Below are 18,552 nucleotides of genomic sequence, written 5' to 3' on the forward strand. Positions count from 1 at the left end.
ATTATACAGATTAAATCTCAAAAGAATGAAAGTTTTTCAGGATTCTCTTAATACTTTAACTGAAATATATTTTCAAGATGTAATTTCTATCTGTTTTTGAAATATGATTAACGAAAGAGAAAAACATATGAAAAAGACATTATAAACCACCATTTCTACCATATACTTAGGTCAAATATTACCAAAGTAGTTCCCTCACTTTTGCATGCAAAGCGCCTCATTTGGGCTGCAGCTTCCAATGCCAACATGACGGGGTGACCCTCCTCTAGTCTGTATTCCAGACTAGAGAATGAATAGTCATGTTTTCCATGCTTATGGGATCCCTTTCTGCTTCAGAAGACAATTCAAAGTTCATATGGCTCAGCACCAAGTGCCCTAAGAGCACAGAAGAACATTTGCTGAGGCCGATGTTTCCAGCTTACACAGTTTCACATTCTACCTGGAGCCCAGAAACACAAGAGCCTCTTATTCCATCATTTAACCAATGCTTACTTCCCATCCTCCAAGTGAAAGGGAGAATACTCCCTTAGGAGGGTGTTCTAAGACACTTACGTGTGTACTGTGCGGTGGAGTTGGATTTCCCTGGGCAATCGTTCACTTCTGGGGTGATTGTGATGTTATATAAGGTGCCCGGGATCAGGCCCCCGAGAGTGATGGCTTCATGAGAACTATTTGTCTGGTTAGAGCTGTGCTCAGACTGTATCACTACACAGTAGATGTACCCAGTAACATTGTCTGTATTCCGCCACGCCAACTGCATGTCGGTTGTGGTGACATTGACCACACGGATATCAAACACTGCACTGAGGTCTGGTCAGAGGAAAGGAAGAAAAAAGGAAGTCTATTAATGACCACCATAACGTCCAGCTTTATTCCAAAGAGTCTGACAAGAGAACTTGCTCTTTGGCCATCAAACCCTGAAATGAGTTCACGTAGGGCAAACTCTAAAACTTAGGGGAGAAACACACACACTCAGTTCTTTCAAGAATTTTGGCTCTTCTGTAACACAGATGAACTTACCAGCTTATCCTATCAGTTTTCTGGTCTTTTGCTTTTGGCATAGAGATGCCCCCTTCGGGGGTCTTCTGGAGTGGAAATCATGGTCAGTTTCTTGATCTGAGTGCTAGGGACCAGATGGGTGCTGTTTGTGAAGATTCATCAAACTATGCACTCAGGATGTGTGTGCTTTTCAGTATGTGTACTATATCTCAATAAGTAGTTTTTTTTATTTGTTCCCTCAAAAGAAAACATCTTTCTATAACATAGACAGACATACTGAAGAGAAAAACTGAAATAGAGTTGACACTGAGTGGGAGTATTTGAGGCTGGAGTGACGAAGGGAAAAAGCGCACATGCCCTCCATGCTCAGAGCTGGGAGTCAGAACTGATATCACCCAGTGAGTCCTCTGGGTTCTGTATTCAGATCATCTCACCTCTACACACTGAACCAGCTGCAATATGAATGCACAGATCCTGGAAACAACTAGATAACAGGACCTCTTTCCTGCCCTTGCTTACAAAACTTTCCTCTCTTTACCCAGTAACCAAGGTCACCTCTAAAGAGGCAAGTTGAGTAGATAGGGGACAAAAGAGGGGAACATTTTCACTGTAAAACCCTTTGTAGTTTTTAAAATTTTGTACCACATGCATGTACTATCTGCTCAAAAATTAATTTTTAAGTAGGTTCTCCTTAAAGGAAGGTAACTGAGAATCTTCTTTCCCTACCACCGGATTCCTGATGTTAAAGGGATTCCACAGAGAGAAGACCATGAAAGCCAGCAGTTTTCTATAAACATAAAAATAGTAGAAACAACCTAAATATTCCATAAAAAGGGAAGGGCTATACATACATTGTGATCTGGCTACAAGATGAAATAGTCTGCAGCCACTAAAAACATGAAAACCGGGCTTCCCTGGTGGCGCAGTGGTTGAGAGTCCACCTGCCGATGCAGGGGACACGGGTTTGTGTCCCGGTCTGGGAGGATCCCGCATGCCGTGGAGCGGCTGGGCCCGTGAGCCATGGCCGCTGAGCCTGCGCATCCGGAGCCTGTGCTCCGCAACGGGAGAGGCCACAACAGTGAGAGGCCCGCGTACCGCAAAAAAACAAACAAACAAACAAACAAACAAACATGAAAACCATAACAACTACAGGAGGGAAGTTATGATATATATGGAGTTAAAAGAAAAAGTTCAAATACAAAATAAAATAATTCATATAATAATTACAGTGATATAAACTAAACATATGACCATGGACACAGATAGAAAAGGAATTCAGTTGGGTTAGAAAAGTGGAGTTATTTTTGTTTCCCTGCCTTTTTGTGGTAGTAAAATACACACAACATAATATTTATCATTTTAACCATTTGTAAGTGTACAACTCAGTAGCATTAAATACATTCACAATGTTGTGTCACCATCACCATCATCTGTACCCAAAACATTTCATCATCCCCAACACGAACTCTGCTCCCATGAAACGACAACCCTCATTCCTCCCTCTTCCCAGCCCCTCTCTTCTACCGTCTGTCTCTGTGAACATGCCTATTCTAGGCATCTCATATAAGTGGATTCATACAGTAGTTGTCCTTCTGTGTCCAGCTTTTTGCACTTAGCATAATGTTTTCAAGATTTATCCACACTATAGCATGTCTCAGTACTTTGTTCCTTTTTATGGCTAAATAATATTCTATCGTACGAATATACCACATTTTGTCTATCCATTCCTCTGTTGATGGACACTTGGTTGCCTCCACCTTTTAGCTATTGTGAATCATGCTCCTATGAACACTGGTGTAGAGATAACTGTTCAGGGCCCTGCTTTCAATTCTTTTGGAAATATATATACATGTAGGAGTGGAATTGCTGGGTCATACGGTATTTGTTTCCCTTTTTCAAAATTGCCTTTAATGCTGTTACATTTATTCTCCCCAATAATAATGAACATTGGTCAATAATAGAATGGTAATACCCTAAGAGTCTAGTGCCTTATCACAACTCTTCTTGATTTCCATTCAACCGGACAATTATAGGCAATAGTACAAGAGATGCCTTCTCCTTATGAATAGGCTTAAATTACTTTTGCAGCTGCACCATATCAAAGTACAGTCCACACTCTGGTTAAGACCTCAGTCTTCAAAGTCAGACAGAGGCCAGTTCACTACCTTGTCACCCTGGGCCAGTTACTTAAGTTCACAGAGTCCCCATTTCCTACTCTATAAAATAGAGATGATAATAGTCCCTACCTCATGGAGTTGTGTTCAAAATGTTTAAATACAGGATGACAGCCCAGCCATTTGTAGACCCCTAGTACATTATGTTATTATTACATTAAATTCTGGTCGTTGGCAGGCAAGTCATACAATATCAAAGGGACCCCACAATGGTGATGCCTTTACCATTAGCAACATTCTCAAAAAGAAAGAAAAAAATATATGTTGATACTACGACCCTACCTCAAAAGTCTAATCTGAAATTCAGACTTGAAAAGGAATTACTGCACTTCATCTGAGGGATGCATTTTAGCAGTTCCCATATTTTGGAAGCAGATCTTCCTAGTAGCTATCAGTGCTTAACCCAACCAACAGAGTTGAAGAAACCTACACAAGAAGAATCTCAAGAGTTCAAATGACTTCACACGTGGCTCAAGGAATCAGTCTCATTTCTTTATTCCTGCCTTCTGTGGAAAAGATTTCAATTCTCTTGCAATCAAAGATCAAGGAATACTGTATGTTTTCTAAGCTTTCCCAAAAATTTCATTTCAAAATTTAAAAACAATAATGAGCAATAGTTTTCATGAAATATTTTTATCAATATCAGTACGCCTCATAGAACTAACAGAACTACTGTATCACAATGTTGTTTATGAAAGACTATAAATAATCTACCTGTCCAACAATAGGGGAGTAGTTAAATATTTATAAACTTTAGGGTTTCAGGACCCCTTTATCTTCTTAAAACTTATTAAGGCTCTCAGAGAATTTTTATTTATTTAGGTTATATTTATGTATGCTGTAATAGAAAATTTTTAATGAGGAAAATATATAAAACATAAGAATACACGAGCATGCATTCCATTAGCCAACAGAAAAAATGATTTCATCCCATGTCACAGAGCATCTAGAAAACTCCACTGTACACTCATCATGAGAGAATGAGAGTGAAGAAGCCAAATAGCATTCCAATATTATTATGATAATAATACCTCACAGGGCTTCCCTGGTGGTTCAGTGGTTAAGAATCTGCCTCCCAGTGCAGGTGACACAGGTTCAAGCCCTGGTCCGGGGAAGATCCCACATGCCACAGAGCAACTAAGCCCGTGTGCCACAACTACTGAGCCTGCGCTCTAGAGCCCGAGAGCCACACTACTGAAGCCCATGTGCCTAGAGTCCGTGCTCCACAACAAGAGAAGCCACTGCAATGAGAAGCCCTCACACCGCAACAAAGAGTAGCCCCTGCTCACCACAACTAGAGAAAGCCCGCAAGCAGCAACAGAAACCCCACTCAGCCAAAAATAAATAAATAAAATAAATAAATTTTTAAAAATAATAATAATACCTTACAGACCCCCCTTGAAAGAATCTAGGGGACTCCCAGAGATCCCTGGACCACACTTTGAGAACCAATGATCTAACCAAGGGGTCAGCGAACTTTTTCTATATGGACCACAGAATGAATATTTTAGGTTTTGCAGGCCATTTATTCTCTGTGGCAACTATTCACTTCTAGCACAAAAGAAGCCATAGACTTTATATAAAGAAATGAGCATGGTTGTGTTCCAATAAAACTTACACTCTATAAAAAAACAGGCAGTGGGCCAGATTTGGCCCATGGGCCATTTTTACCTGCTGACTCCTGATTTAGACAATGGAATGCCAGGCAGGTATTAAAATTATCCTGCAGAGAAGGAAAGAAATCATAAAGATCAGATCAGAAATAAATGAAAAAGAAATTAAGGAAACGGGGCTTCCCTGGTGGCGCAGTGGTAGAGAGTCCGCCTGCCGATGCAGGGGACACGTGTTCGTGCCCCAGTCCGGGAAGATCCCACATGCCGCGGAGTGGCTGAGCCCGTGAGCCGTGGCCGCCAAGCCTGCACGTCCAGAGCCTGTGCTCCGCAACAGGAGAGGGCATAACAGTGAGAGGCCCGCGTACCGCAAAAAACAAACAAACAAACAACAAAAGAAGAAATGAAGGAAACGATGGCAAAGATCAATAAGACTAAAAGCTGGTTCTTTGAGAAGATAAACAAAATTGATAAACCATTAGCCAGACTCATCAAGAAAAAAAGGGAGAAGACACAAATCAATAGAATTAGAAATGAAAAAGGAGAAGTAACAACGGACACTGCAGAAATACAAAGGATCATGAGAGATTACTACAAGCAACTCTATGCCAATAAAATGGACAACCTGGAAGAAATGGACAAATTCTTAGAAATGCACAACCTTCTGAGACTGAACCAGGAAGAAATAGAAAATATGAACAGACCAATCACAAGCACTGAAATTCAAACTGATTAAAAATCTTCCAACAAACAAAAGCCCAGGACCAGATGGCTTCAAAGGCGAATGCTATAAAACATTTAGAGAAGAGCTAACACCTATCCTTCTCAAACTCTTCCAAAATACAGCAGAGGGAGGAACACTCCCAAACTCATTCTACAAGGCCACCATCACCCTGACACCAAAACCAGACAAAGATGTCACAAAGAAAGAAAACTCCAGGCCAATATCACTGATGAACATAGATGCAAAAATCCTCAACAAAATATTAGTGAACAGAACCTAACAGCACATAAAAAGGATCATACACCATGCTCTAGTGGGGTTTATCCCAGGGATGCAAGAATTCTTCAATATACGCAAATCAATCAGTGTGATAAACCATATTAACAAATAGAAAGAGAAAAACCATATGATAATCTCAATAGATGTAGAGAACGCTTTTGACAAAATTCAATACCCATTTATGATAAAAAAAAAAAACCTCCAGAAAGGAGGCATAGAGGGAACTTTCCTCAACATAATAAAGGCCATATATGACAAACCCACAGCCAACATCATCCTCAATGGTGAAAAACTGAAACCATTTCCACTAAGATCAGGAACAAGACAAGGTTGCCCACTCTCACCACTATTATTCAACATAGTTTTGGAAGTTTTAGCCACAGCAGTCAGAGAAGAAAAAGAAATAAAAGGAATCGAAATCGGAAAAGAAGAAGTAAAGCTGTCACTGTCTGCAGATGACATGATACTATACATAGAGAATCCTAAAGATGCCACCAGAAAACTACTAGAGCTAATCAATGAATTTGGTAAAGTAGCAGGATACAAAATTAATGCACAGAAATCTCTGGCATTCCTATACACTAATGATGAAAAATCTGAAACTGAAATCAAGAAAACACTCCCATTTACCATTGCAACAAAAAGAATAAAATATCTAGGAATAAACCTACCTAAGGAGACAAAAGACCTGTATGCAGAAAATTATAAGACACTGATGAAAGAAATTAAACATGATACAAATAGATGGAGAGATATACCATGCTCCTGGATTGGAAGAATCAATATTGTGAAAATGACTCTACTACCCAAAGCAATCTACAGATTCAATGCAATCCCTATCAAACTACCAATGGCATTTTTCACAGAACTAGAACAAAAAATTTCAAAATTTGTTTGGAAAAACAAAAGACCCCGAATAGCCAAAGCAATCTTGAGGACGAAAAACGGAGCTGGAGGAATCAGGCTCCCTGACTTCAGACTATACTACAAAGCTACAGTAATCAAGACAGTGTGGTACTGGCATAAAAACAGAAAGATAGATCACTGGAACAGGATAGAAAGCCCAGAGATAAACCCACGCACATATGGTCAACTTATCTTTGATAAAGGAGGCAGGAATGTACAGTGGAGAAAGGACAGCCTCTTCAATAAGTGGTGCTGGGAAAACTGGACAGGGACATGTAAAAGTATGAGATTAGATCATTCCCTAACACCATACACAAAAATAAGCTCAAAATGGATTAAGGACCTAAATGTAAGGCCAGAAACTATCAAACTCTTAGAGGAAAACATAGGCAGAACACTCTATGACATAAATCACAGCAAGATCCTTTTGGACCCACCTCCTAGAGAAATGGAAATAAAAACAAAGATAAACAAATGGGACCTAATGAAACTTCAAAGCTTTTGCACAGCAAAGGAAACCATAAACAAGACCAAAAGACAACCCTCAGAATGGGAGAAAATATTTGCAAATGAAGCAACTGACAAAGGATTAATCTCCAAAATTTATAAACAGCTCATGCAGCTCAATAGCAAAAAAACAAACAACCCAATCCAAAAATGGGCAGAAGACTTAAATAGGCATTTCTCCAAAGAAGATATACAGACTGCCAACAAACACATGAAAGAATGCTCAACATCATTAATCATTAGAGAAATGCAAATCAAAACTACAATGAGATATCATCTCACACCAGTCAGAATGGCCATCATCAAGAAATCTAGAAACAATCAATGCTGGAGAGGGTGTGGAGAAAAGGGAACTCTCTTGCACTGCTGGTGGGAATGTGAATTGGTACAGCCACTATGGAGAACAGTATGGAGGTTCCTTAAAAAACTAAAAATAGAACTACCATATGATCCAGCAATCCCACTACTAGGCATATACCCTGAGAAAACCATAATTCAAAAAGAGACATGTACCAAAATGTTCATTGCAGCTCTATTCACAATAGCCCAGAGCTGGAAACAACCTAAGTGTCCATCATCGGATGAATGGATAAAGAAGATGTGGCACATATATACAATGGAATATTACTCAGCCATAAAAAGAAACGAAACTGAGCTATTTGTAATGAGGTGGATAGACCTAGAGTCTGTCATACAGAGTGAAGTAAGTCAGAAAGAGAAAGACAAATACCGTATGCTAACACATATATATGGAATTAAAAAAAAATGTCATGAAGAACCTAGGGGTAAAACGGGAATAAAGACACAGACCTACTTGAGAATGGACTTGAGGATATGGGGAGGGGGAAGGGTAAGCTGTGACAAAACGAAAGAGAGGCATGGACATATATACACTACCAAACGTAAGGTAGATAGATAGTGGGAAGCAGCCGCAGAGCACAGGGAGATCAGCTCGGTGCTTTGTGACCTCCTGGAGGGGTGGGGTGGGGAGGGTGGGAGGGAGGGAGATGCATGAGGGAAGGGATGTGGGAACAGATGTATATGTATGACTGATTCACTTTGTTATAAAGCAGAAACTAATAAAAAATAAAAAATAATAATAATAAAAAATAAAAAAAATTTAAAAAAAAGAATAAAATAACTAGGAATAAACCTACCTAAGGAGACAAAAGACCTGTATGTAGAAAATTATAAGACACTGATGAAGGAAATAAAAGATGATACAAATAGATGGAGAGATATACCATGTTCTTGGATTGGAAGAATCAACATTGTGAAAATGACTCTACTACCCAAAGCAATCTACAGATTCAATGCAATCCCTATCAAACTACCAATGGCATTTTTCACAGAGCTAGAACAAAAAATTTCACAATTTGTATGGAAACACAAAAGACCCCGAATAGCCAAAGCACTCTTGAGAAAGAAAAACGGAGCTGGAGGAATCAGGCTCCCTGACCTCAGACAAAGCAACAGTAATCAAGACAGTATGGTACTGGCACAAAAACAGAAATATAGAGCAATGGAACAGGATAGAACCCAGAGATAAACCCACGCATATATGGTCGCCTTATCTTTGATAAAGGAGGCAAGAATATACAGTGGAGAAAAGACAGCCTCTTCAATAAGTGGTGCTGGGAAAACTGGACAGCTACATGTAAAAGAATGAAATTAGAACACTCCCTAACACCATACACAAAAATAAACTCAAAATGGATTAAAGACCTAAATATAAGGCCAGAAACTATCAAACTCTTAGAGGAAAACATAGGTAGAACACTCTATGACATAAATCACAGCAAGATCCTTTTTGACCCACCTCTTAGAGAAATGGAAATAAAAACAAAAATAAATAAATGGGACCTAATGAAACTTAAAAGCTTTTGCACAGCAAAGGAAACCATAAACAAGGCAAGAAGACAACCCTCAGAATGCAAGAAAATATTTGCAAATGAAGCAACTGATAAAGGATTAATCTCCAAAAGCTACAAGCAGCTCATGCAGCTCAGTATCAAAAAAACAAACAACCCAATCCAAAAATGGGCAGAAGACCTAAATAGACATTTCTCCAAAGAAGATATACAGATTGCCAACAAACACATGAAAGAATGCTCAACATCATTAATCATTATAGAAATGCAAATCAAAACTACAATGAGATATCACCTCACACTGGTCAGAATGGCCATCATCAAAAAAATCTACAGACAATAATTGCTGGAGAGGGTGTGGAGAAAAGGGAACCCTCTTGCACTGTTGCTGGGAATGTAAATTCATACAGCCATTATGGAGAACAGTATGGAGGTTCCTTTAAAAACTAAAAATGGAACTACCATACGACCCAGCAATCCCACTACTGGGCATGTACTCTGAGAAAACCATAATTCAAAATGAGTCAGTACCAAAATATTCATTGCAGCTCTATGTACAATAGCCAGGACATGGAAGCAACTAAGTGCCCATGAACAGATGAATGGATAAAGAAGATATGGCACATATATACAATGGAATATTACTCAGCCATAAAAGGAAACAAAATTGAGCTATTTGTAATGAGGTGGATGGACCTAGAGTCTGTCATACAGAGTGAAGTAAGTCAGAAAGAGAAAAACAAATACCATATGCTAACACAGATATATGGAATCTAAGAAAAAAAAAATGGTCATGAAGAACCTAGGGGCAAGATGGGAACAAAGACACAGACCTAGTAGAGAATGGACTTGAGGATACGGGGAGGGGGAAGGGTAACCTGGGACAAAGTGAGAGAGTGGCATGGACATATATACACTACCAAATGTAAAATAGATAGCTAGTGGGAATCAGCCGCATAGCACAGGGAGATCAGCTCGGTGCTTTGTGACCACCTACAGGGGTGGGATAGGGAGGATGGGAGGGAGGGAGACGCAAGAGGGAAGAGATATGGGGACATATGTATATATATAACTGATTCACTTTGTCATAAAGCAGAATTAACACACCATTGTAAAGCAATTATACTCCAATAAAGATGTTTAATAAAGAAAAAAAATTATCCTGCAGAAATATTTATGCTAATAGGGAAGAATAGTCACAATAAACTTGAAATGAAAAAAGCAGATAACACATGTACAGGATTTTAATATTTGTTAAAATATATATACACACACACATACACACCTTTCTATACCTTAAAATTCTAAAACATCACGCATCAAAAGCTATTAGTTATTATCTCTGGTTGTTGGTTTACATGTGATTTTTCTTTTTGCTTGTCTGTATTTTATATAATGCATATGCATTGCTGTCATTATAAATTTGTTTAAAAGTTTTTCTTAATTAAAAGAAAAGCAATATTTGGAAAATTTGACATTTATAAATTATACTGATTTCCGTTAAGAAACATGACTGTTTCTCAGAAAATACAACCTATTTGCTTACCAGTTGTACTGTAAACTGTTTGGGAATCCCCTTTAGTCCCATTTGGTCCTTGTGGAAATATGTCAAAACGATACTTGGTTCCAGGGCATAAGTCACCAATGACAATACTTTGTTCGGTGGTTGTTTGACATTCTCTAACTTCATCCCGTGTGATATTTATCTCAAAGAAATTAGAGTCATTGCTGTTCCATGCTAAGCCAATTTCCCTTGTGCTGACACTTGTCACTCGAAAGTCAGAAACTGGACTGGGGGCTGTGGGTAGAAAGTAAATGACTAGATTAAGAATCTATTTCTCCAGTAGACAAGGGTGACTGAACCTCACAAAATATTTACAATGAGATTAAACGTACACTTGGGACACCCAACCTCTCTTTTTTGTATTATCACCTACAACACAAGCCCCTCAGAAACTCATGTTTCTAACCAACAAGAGAACACTTGGCCACAGGAGTGCAGAAACTGGTGTTTAAGTTGTACAAAGTCATTCAAAGGAAATGAGAAGAGGCATAAATTCTCGTGGGTCAAGGGCTCAGGCACTGGAGGACCTTGGCCACTGCTGGCTGCCTATGTTGTATACGTTACTTAGCCTTCCTGAGTCTCTGTTTAAGGAAGTGCAGCAGAGGCTGCTGTTGACCCCCAAAATCCATTCCCCCCTCCATTTTCCTTAATCATACACTCCCAGATTCTTAGCAGTGTACGTGGCTATTGGAAAGAAAAACTACATTTCCCAGCCCCCCTTGCTACTAGGCTAAGTTCTGGCCAATGGGATGTGAGTATAAGCACCATATGGCTCCTAAGAAGCGTCCTTAAAGGATGGAGCATTACCTTTTATCCTTCCTCCTTCTTGTAACTGGAATGTGGGTGTGATGCCTGGAGCTCAGGCTGCCTGGCTATAGAACCAACAATGTGGCAGTGGCTGCAGCTTCCTGATGCCGGGACGGCAGCTCAGTACATTCCTGGAGCCAAAAACTACAGCCAGGGCTGCTGACAGTGACACAGTTGGGGACTCCCTGGATGGGGAGTTCTGCACCCTTAGGCTGGGAGTCATTTCTGGGTCCCAGCCTAGAGCTGCACCCCATATGTTATGAGTTGAGTTGTGTCCCCTCAAAATTCATATGTTGAAGTCCTCAGAATCTGACTATATTTGGAGGTAGGATTTTTAAAGAGGTGATTAAGGTAAAATGAGGCCATTAAGGTGGGCCTAATCCAATCCATTATGACTAGTATCCTTATTAGATTAGAGGGAACTATATTCAATATCCTGTGATAAACCATAATGGAAAAGAATATGAAAAAGAATATATTTATGTATAACTAAAGCACTTTGCTGTACAGCAGAAATTAAACACAACATTGTAAATCAACTATACTTCAATAAAATTTTTTTTTAAAAAAGAGGAGATTAGGACACAGACATGCACAGATCAAAATCACGTGAAGACACAGGGAGAAGCCGGCCATTACAAAGCCAGGAAGGGAGATCTCAGAAGAAACCAAGCCTGAATCACCTGATCTCAGACTTCTTGCCTCCAGAACTGGGAGAGAGTTGATTTCTATTGTTTAAGCCTCCCAATCTGTCGTACTTGTTATGGCAGTCCTAGCAAACTAACACACCAGCACTTCCAATGATTCTATAAACCCTCAGTTCCCAAGATAAGATCCTCTTCAGCTTAAAATAGCTCATGGTTTCTGTTTCTTGCAACTGAGCGGTAGCTAACCATCCCATCCTGCCTAGCATTGGGCTTCTTTTATAATGAGAGAGAAATAAACTCCTGTCTTGGATACTTGGGAAATTTGTTACTCACAGGAAACCTGATCCTATTAAACAGTAAAAAAAAAAAAAAGTAAAAGGTGAAGAAAAGAAAGCAGATTTTATTTACTCCAAAGATCCAGTCAGAAGACGTTTGTAAGAATGCCTAAGGTGTGCTTCTTGGAAAGCAACAGACACTCGAATAAAGTATTCTGGTGGGATGAGCCCTGGGTCCAGAGCCAGGCACCTTTGGGTTCAAGTCCCTGCCCTGCTGCTTACCAGCTCTGTGGTCTTGGGCAAACTCTTCAGCTGTGCTGAGCTATAGTCTTTTCATCTGTAAGACAGGGATCCTAACACCTACCGTGAAGACCACTACAGTACATGTAAAGCTCCTGGCACAGTGCAATACCGATATTACTATATTATTACATTACTACTCTACTGGCACACCATTATTGTTTTAATTATTGGACCGTCCTTGGAACAGAATGGTTTTTATTTGCTGCCTAACATCTTGTCTTTAAGAGACAGCTGGATCAGAAGAAAGAAAAGACAAGACATAGCTGTGTCCTATTTCCTCATAATGTCAGCATCCAAAGGACAAAGGGACATGAATAACCAGGTTCTTTTTGTCTCCGTGTATCAACTTGTTCCCTGTCACTTGCACACTAGAATGGCTGTCACCAGCACAGGCTGGAGCTGAGAGAGCCCAGCTATCTGACCCCACCTCTGACACTCACAAGGTTTGACACCTGTCCATAGCATCTCTCTCGGCCTTGGCTTCCTCATCCATAAAATGAGGCCAGTGCCATGTCACAGATTTGTGAACATTAAATGAGACCGTGCAAGGAAAGCCCGTCACGCGATGCTGGACGTGTGGGCAGGGTCAATCAATGGTCACCGTCCTAAGATCACACATCCTGAAGGTGGTAAGAGTCCCTGTGGACCCACAAGGTGAGCTGTGCTTTCCTCAAGGGCAGGAACAGAATTTGTCTTGTATCTGCACCTGGCGCATAGCAGGCAGGCAAGAAAGGTTAGCAAAGCAATGAATGGACTCACGGGTGTACACTTGGAGAAAGCCCGGTATGCCCTCAGAAGTGTTGTCAAGGAAAGGCCACACTGTGATGTTGTATAACGTGCTCGAGCTGAGTGAGGTGATGACTGCATGAGTCTCACGGACAGTGAGATTGAAGGAATCTGTCTCGCCAGCAACTTGTATCTGGTAGGTATAGACAGAAGATGACTCATTCTCATTGATTTTCCAGGTCAGGGTCAAGCCTGTGGCACTGATGTTCACAACTTCGATGTCAAACACTTGACTGGAATCTGCAAAGACACAAGAGGAGTTAACAACCACCAGAACGGCCAAGCCAGACAGAAAGAGACAGAGAGAGGGAGAGAGGCTGTCATCAAGGAACGTCATGTAATCTAAGAAACGCTCTGAGCGATTCTTCCTTCCTACTCTACGCCATTTACCACAACATACCTGAGTGTAGGGCGGTCCCAGCAAAAGTCAAACAGCATCTTCAGTGAAGAAAACAACCTGGCCAATTGCAACTGCATAGTTACTCTACGTTCTCCTTGTAAGCTGACTCTTAGAGATGCGACAGACACCTCAAACAACAACATGGACTCTACACATGCCCCCCTAGGTGCTGGGTGACCCCAAAAGGTCTCAAGCATACATCCATCCAAGAATGAACACTATACTCTACATGATCAAGTAAAGACCACAGACTTTCACATGAGGCAGGTCTGGATTCCAAGGTCAGCTCTACTTGAACAGGCAGGTGGATCTTAGGAAAATCACTGAGCTCAGTTTCCTCATCTATAAAGTCAGGATAATAATCCTAACCCAAGAAAAGATAACACAAGAGTGCCAGTTATTCATCAGTTGCCCACCCCACTCTCCCAATCCACCCTCTGTCCTTCTCCTGCCTGCTCTGTGCCCCGGGGAGGCTGAGCCCTGTACCTTGCATCACTGGGGCACAGGTGGGGGGTAGAGACTCTGCCAGGTGGCCTGGGACCAGGTTCCACCAGTGAGCGATAGGGGCAGGCTACTGGGGGGCTGGAGGAGAAAGCAGTTGGCGTCTCTCCTCACTGCCTCCTGCTCTGGGTCACCTGTTCTGACATAGCTGTGTCCTCCACTGCCCCAGCCCTCGCTCGGCTCCAGAAACACCATCTCCTCCCCCTTACTCTTCAGCCTTGGAGGTGATTTCCTATCATGACTAGTCTCAGGCATCTCAACATCCTCTGATGGTGTCCTTAACTCCATCCCACCTAATTAGTCACTTGAAAAATGCCTGGTACCATACATAGATGTGTATCTGTGTGTATGTGTGTGTGTGTGTGTACACATGAGTATACACACACATATACATACACACACAACATAGAGAGGGTTAAGGCTATAATTATTATAATAATATATATTATATAATATTATTATTATTTATCAAGCATTAGGACAGTCAACACAAACCAGGCTTTGTGTATATCCACGTGACCAAAAGCCAAAAATGCAATCACTATTACTTTAATTCCACTCAAATCACTTTAAAAAGCAGGGAACCCCAGATCCACACTAATCCACAGGCCACTTTTAGCAGGATCAGGCAAAAAAGGCCCTCCTCTGGATGGCTCTGCCCCGGGGTGTGTGGCTTGGTGAAAGACCCAGAGACTAGATTCCAGCCCCACTCACCTCCCTGCACAAGCATCTTGTAGGTAGGACAGCCCCACTGCTGTCAATGACACCCCTGGAGGAGTCCCTTCCCCCTCTCCCTCCTCCCCCAGCCAAAAATTGTCCCCAGGTGTCCTATAGCACATCCCCCCAGCCCCTCCAAAAGAGAGAGCAGCTCTCAAAACATACATATACCATCCCTCTAGGAAATGAATCAACCCCTCCAGAATCATCAGAGTCCTTGAGATGTTACCTAGTCCCAGTGCCTCTCCACTTTCATACCTCAGTGTCCATCATCTGCACTTTCACTCATGACGTTTCCTCAACGGACACATCCTCCTCCTCCTCCTCTCCATTTATCCAAATCCTATCCTCCCTTCAAAGAAAGTTCAGATCCTCCCTGTAGAAGAGGCCTTCCTTGGGGATTTAATATTAAAATCAGGCTCCAGCCTTCCCATGTCCACAGCACTTAGTAGGCAACTATAGTGCACAGTGACCATGGGTTGCCTATGCAGCATCCAAGTCTCTCTTCCAAAAGGCATCCCAATCCCCCTTGTAGGGAGGAAGTGCCTGTCACCCATGTGGAAGCTGGAGGGACAGTGGCTCCCTTCCCCAGCACAGCCATCTAGAAAACAACATGACACCCTCTCCACCCTAGAATCCTGAGGGAGTGTCACCAGCTCCAGCACGGACCAGCCCTCCCGAGTTTCCTGGATGCTAGACTGTTTTCTGTCCTTGGTCCTCCAGCCTCCATGCTTACTCCCTCCATTCTATGGATCTGTGACAGCCTTTCAGAACAGATATATTTTGGGGGTTTGTTTGTTTATTTGTTTTAATTTTTATTGGACTATATTTGACTTACAAGTATGATGGTTGTGTTAGTTTCTGCTGTACAGCAAAGAGACTGTCATATATAGAATAGAGATATTGTTGGATAAGATAACCCGAGTCAGTCTGTGTTCCCTGCACGCAAGCCCCCAACAGCTGCAAGGCTACAGCATTTGTTCCTGAACCCACAGAGCCTGACCGTGTGCTTTCCCACGTATGTTTGCCTTGATTCCCCATCTATACTGCAATTCCCTGAGGGTAGGAACCATTCTTTACCCCCTCATCAGCACCAATCCAAAAAGTCTCTAAAACTGCTCAATTAACAGAGTGGGAGTGCTGACAAATTATAGGTAGAAAGCAGCAATGTGCATGTCAGCAAGTATCAGAGGAAGGTCAGTATGCCTTCCAAGTTCAGGCCAAAAAAGGAAACTCATTTTCTTCTCTCAAGGGGAAAATACTTAACCAATATGGACAAAATGAATATCAAGTTACAAGAGAAAAACATTATGCCAGTTTGTCTCGTTGGCCAGTAATGCAGAGCTATGAAAGAAAGAATGAGGTAGCCCCTAGCATCTGCACATGGTAGCTGTTCAAGGAAATGAGCAGCTACATTGTCATGAGCTCAAGGAAAGAAGGGTCTTGGCCACAGAGTTAAGAAGCAACTCACTGGATCTGCTCTGTCCAAAACCTCTTCCAGAAAACTCTCTCCTGCAACAAAACTACTTATGAAGCAAGAGATAACTCCGAACCAGAATCACAGAAGACAAACTTTGTGCTAGAAAACTCTGGCTGAAGCCACTTTACAAAATTCAGCATACTTGTTTTAAACTCTGTGGCGCGGGGCTGTCCTTCGGTACCATTTGCTGCTCGAGGATAAACAGTGGCCTTGTACTGTGTGTCAGACTTTAACCCAAAAAGCAGAACTTCCGTGGTGTCTTGGGGCAGAGAAGGGTCAGAGGACGGGGCTGCAGGTTCGAGTCCGTATTTGTACCCAGGGGCAGTGGGGCTCCTGGGTGGCTGCAGAAAGCGGTCTGTGTTGCTGGCATCTGTTTCAAACACAAAAGGCAAAGACATGACCTGCGACAGAAGTGCATCCCTGTCTTCTGTCAGCGCTGGTGCCCTCCCCACCATAAGACGACCCATCAGACAGTACCCACAGCTGGGACTCCACAAATACCTGTTCCTTTCCTCCCCCAGAGATACACATGCTCCTGAAAGGGCCCTGATTTGGGGGTTTGGTGAGGTTTTTTGCCTTTTCTTTTTTTTAAGTGGGGTATAGTTGTTTTACAGTGTTGTGTTAGTTTCTACTGTACTACACAGTGAAACAGCTGTATGTATACATGTATCCCCTCCCTCTTGGACCTCCCTCCCACCCCCCCTCATCCCACCCATCTATGTCACCACAGAGCACGGAGCTGAGTTCTCTGCGCCATGCAGCAGGTTCCTACTAGCTATCTGTTTTACACATGGTAGTGTATATATGTCAATCCCAACCTCCCAATTCATCCCACCCCCTCTTCCCCTCCACTGTGTCCGCACGTTCGTTCTCTGTGAAAGGGTCCTGATTTGGGGCAGGTATTTCACTTTGTACTTTTAGCCCAGGTAGCACCGCAGATATTTGTGCTTCTCTCTCCAACTCAGCGATTTGCATCTCTCCCCAGCTTCCTTCAAGAAACCATCTTCTCCCACCCAACTCCAAACATGGATTTCCAGGACAACCTCATGATTCACACTTGGCTAAGCAGAGCCCACTCAAGGAATTCTTTCCCTGGACCAGTCCCCTGCTGAGAGAGGGTGAAACAAGCAGAACTGCTGAACCAGGAGAAAGTTGGTAAAAAGAAAGAAGCAGGAAAGAGAGACAAGAGTCACCTCATCTCTTCTTTCAAGGCCTTGCTGCCCCTGGTGGGGAAATATACACGAGCCAAGAAGTTGCTCTTTTAGTCTAAGCTATTTGAAGTCTGATTCTGTCATCTGCCATCAAGAATCCTGACACCTACTTTGTACATCTGTTTCCTTATGTGTAAAATGGGGATCGAGTACTTGTTCTCAATTCACAGGGTTACCCCTGAAAATTCTGTGAAGTCTGCAAATGACTACTCCACTGTCAATGCAGACGACATCTGCTAGATTTGCCTGATAAGCAGCCCTTTTCTCAATGGATGCGGTTAAGTTCCTCCCGTGGGCCTAACTGGGTTAACACATCTGTTATCTATCCAACCGAAAGTTTAAGAAGCTAAAGGGCCCAGCTACTTTCCTGGATGCCAGACTCCAAAAAGTTTCAAAACCCACTGTGCTGACCTGTAAAATAAGAACATTTTCCCCTCCTTCCTCACTCACTCGTGGAGGTCAAACTAAAATGTGGAGAAGACCTCTATAAATTCTAAACTCCACACAAATTATAAGAACAATTTTTCTTAACTGTAAGTTACTGAAAGTCAAAACCACCAAGGCAGATCAGAAGCCCACTTTTGTAACTCACCTAAGCTATTTTCTGTAACCAGAGGGTCACTCTGTGTCTTATTTAAAAGAAACAGGGTGAACTTGTTTTGAATCCCTGAAATATTGACTGCTAAGTTTTGAGACGACTCTTGGCTTTCTTCAAGGAGCATCCGGCAGGTGTCAGTGAGGTTATCATTCTTCCAGGTAAGAGCAACGTGCGTCACACCCACGAAGACAAC

At 41.9% G+C, this 18,552-nt stretch overlaps 1 protein-coding gene across 1 annotated transcript in view; it reads right to left on the minus strand.

Moving 5' to 3' along the window:
• PTPRJ (protein tyrosine phosphatase receptor type J) overlaps window positions 1–18,552 on the minus strand; it is a gene marked incomplete at both ends in the record, with an annotated part of 172,380 nt that overhangs the window by 31,007 nt on the left and 122,821 nt on the right. Inside the window, 4 exons of the mRNA XM_079708004.1 lie at window positions 553–810; window positions 10,617–10,868; window positions 13,426–13,692; window positions 16,693–16,920. Of these exons, the coding sequence (XP_079564130.1) occupies window positions 553–810; window positions 10,617–10,868; window positions 13,426–13,692; window positions 16,693–16,920 (1,005 nt within the window). The remainder of the gene's footprint in view (window positions 1–552; window positions 811–10,616; window positions 10,869–13,425; window positions 13,693–16,692; window positions 16,921–18,552) is intronic.

Source organism: Hyperoodon ampullatus (genome assembly GCF_949752795.1).
Source record: "Hyperoodon ampullatus genome assembly, chromosome: 7".
NCBI lineage: Eukaryota > Metazoa > Chordata > Mammalia > Artiodactyla > Ziphiidae > Hyperoodon > Hyperoodon ampullatus.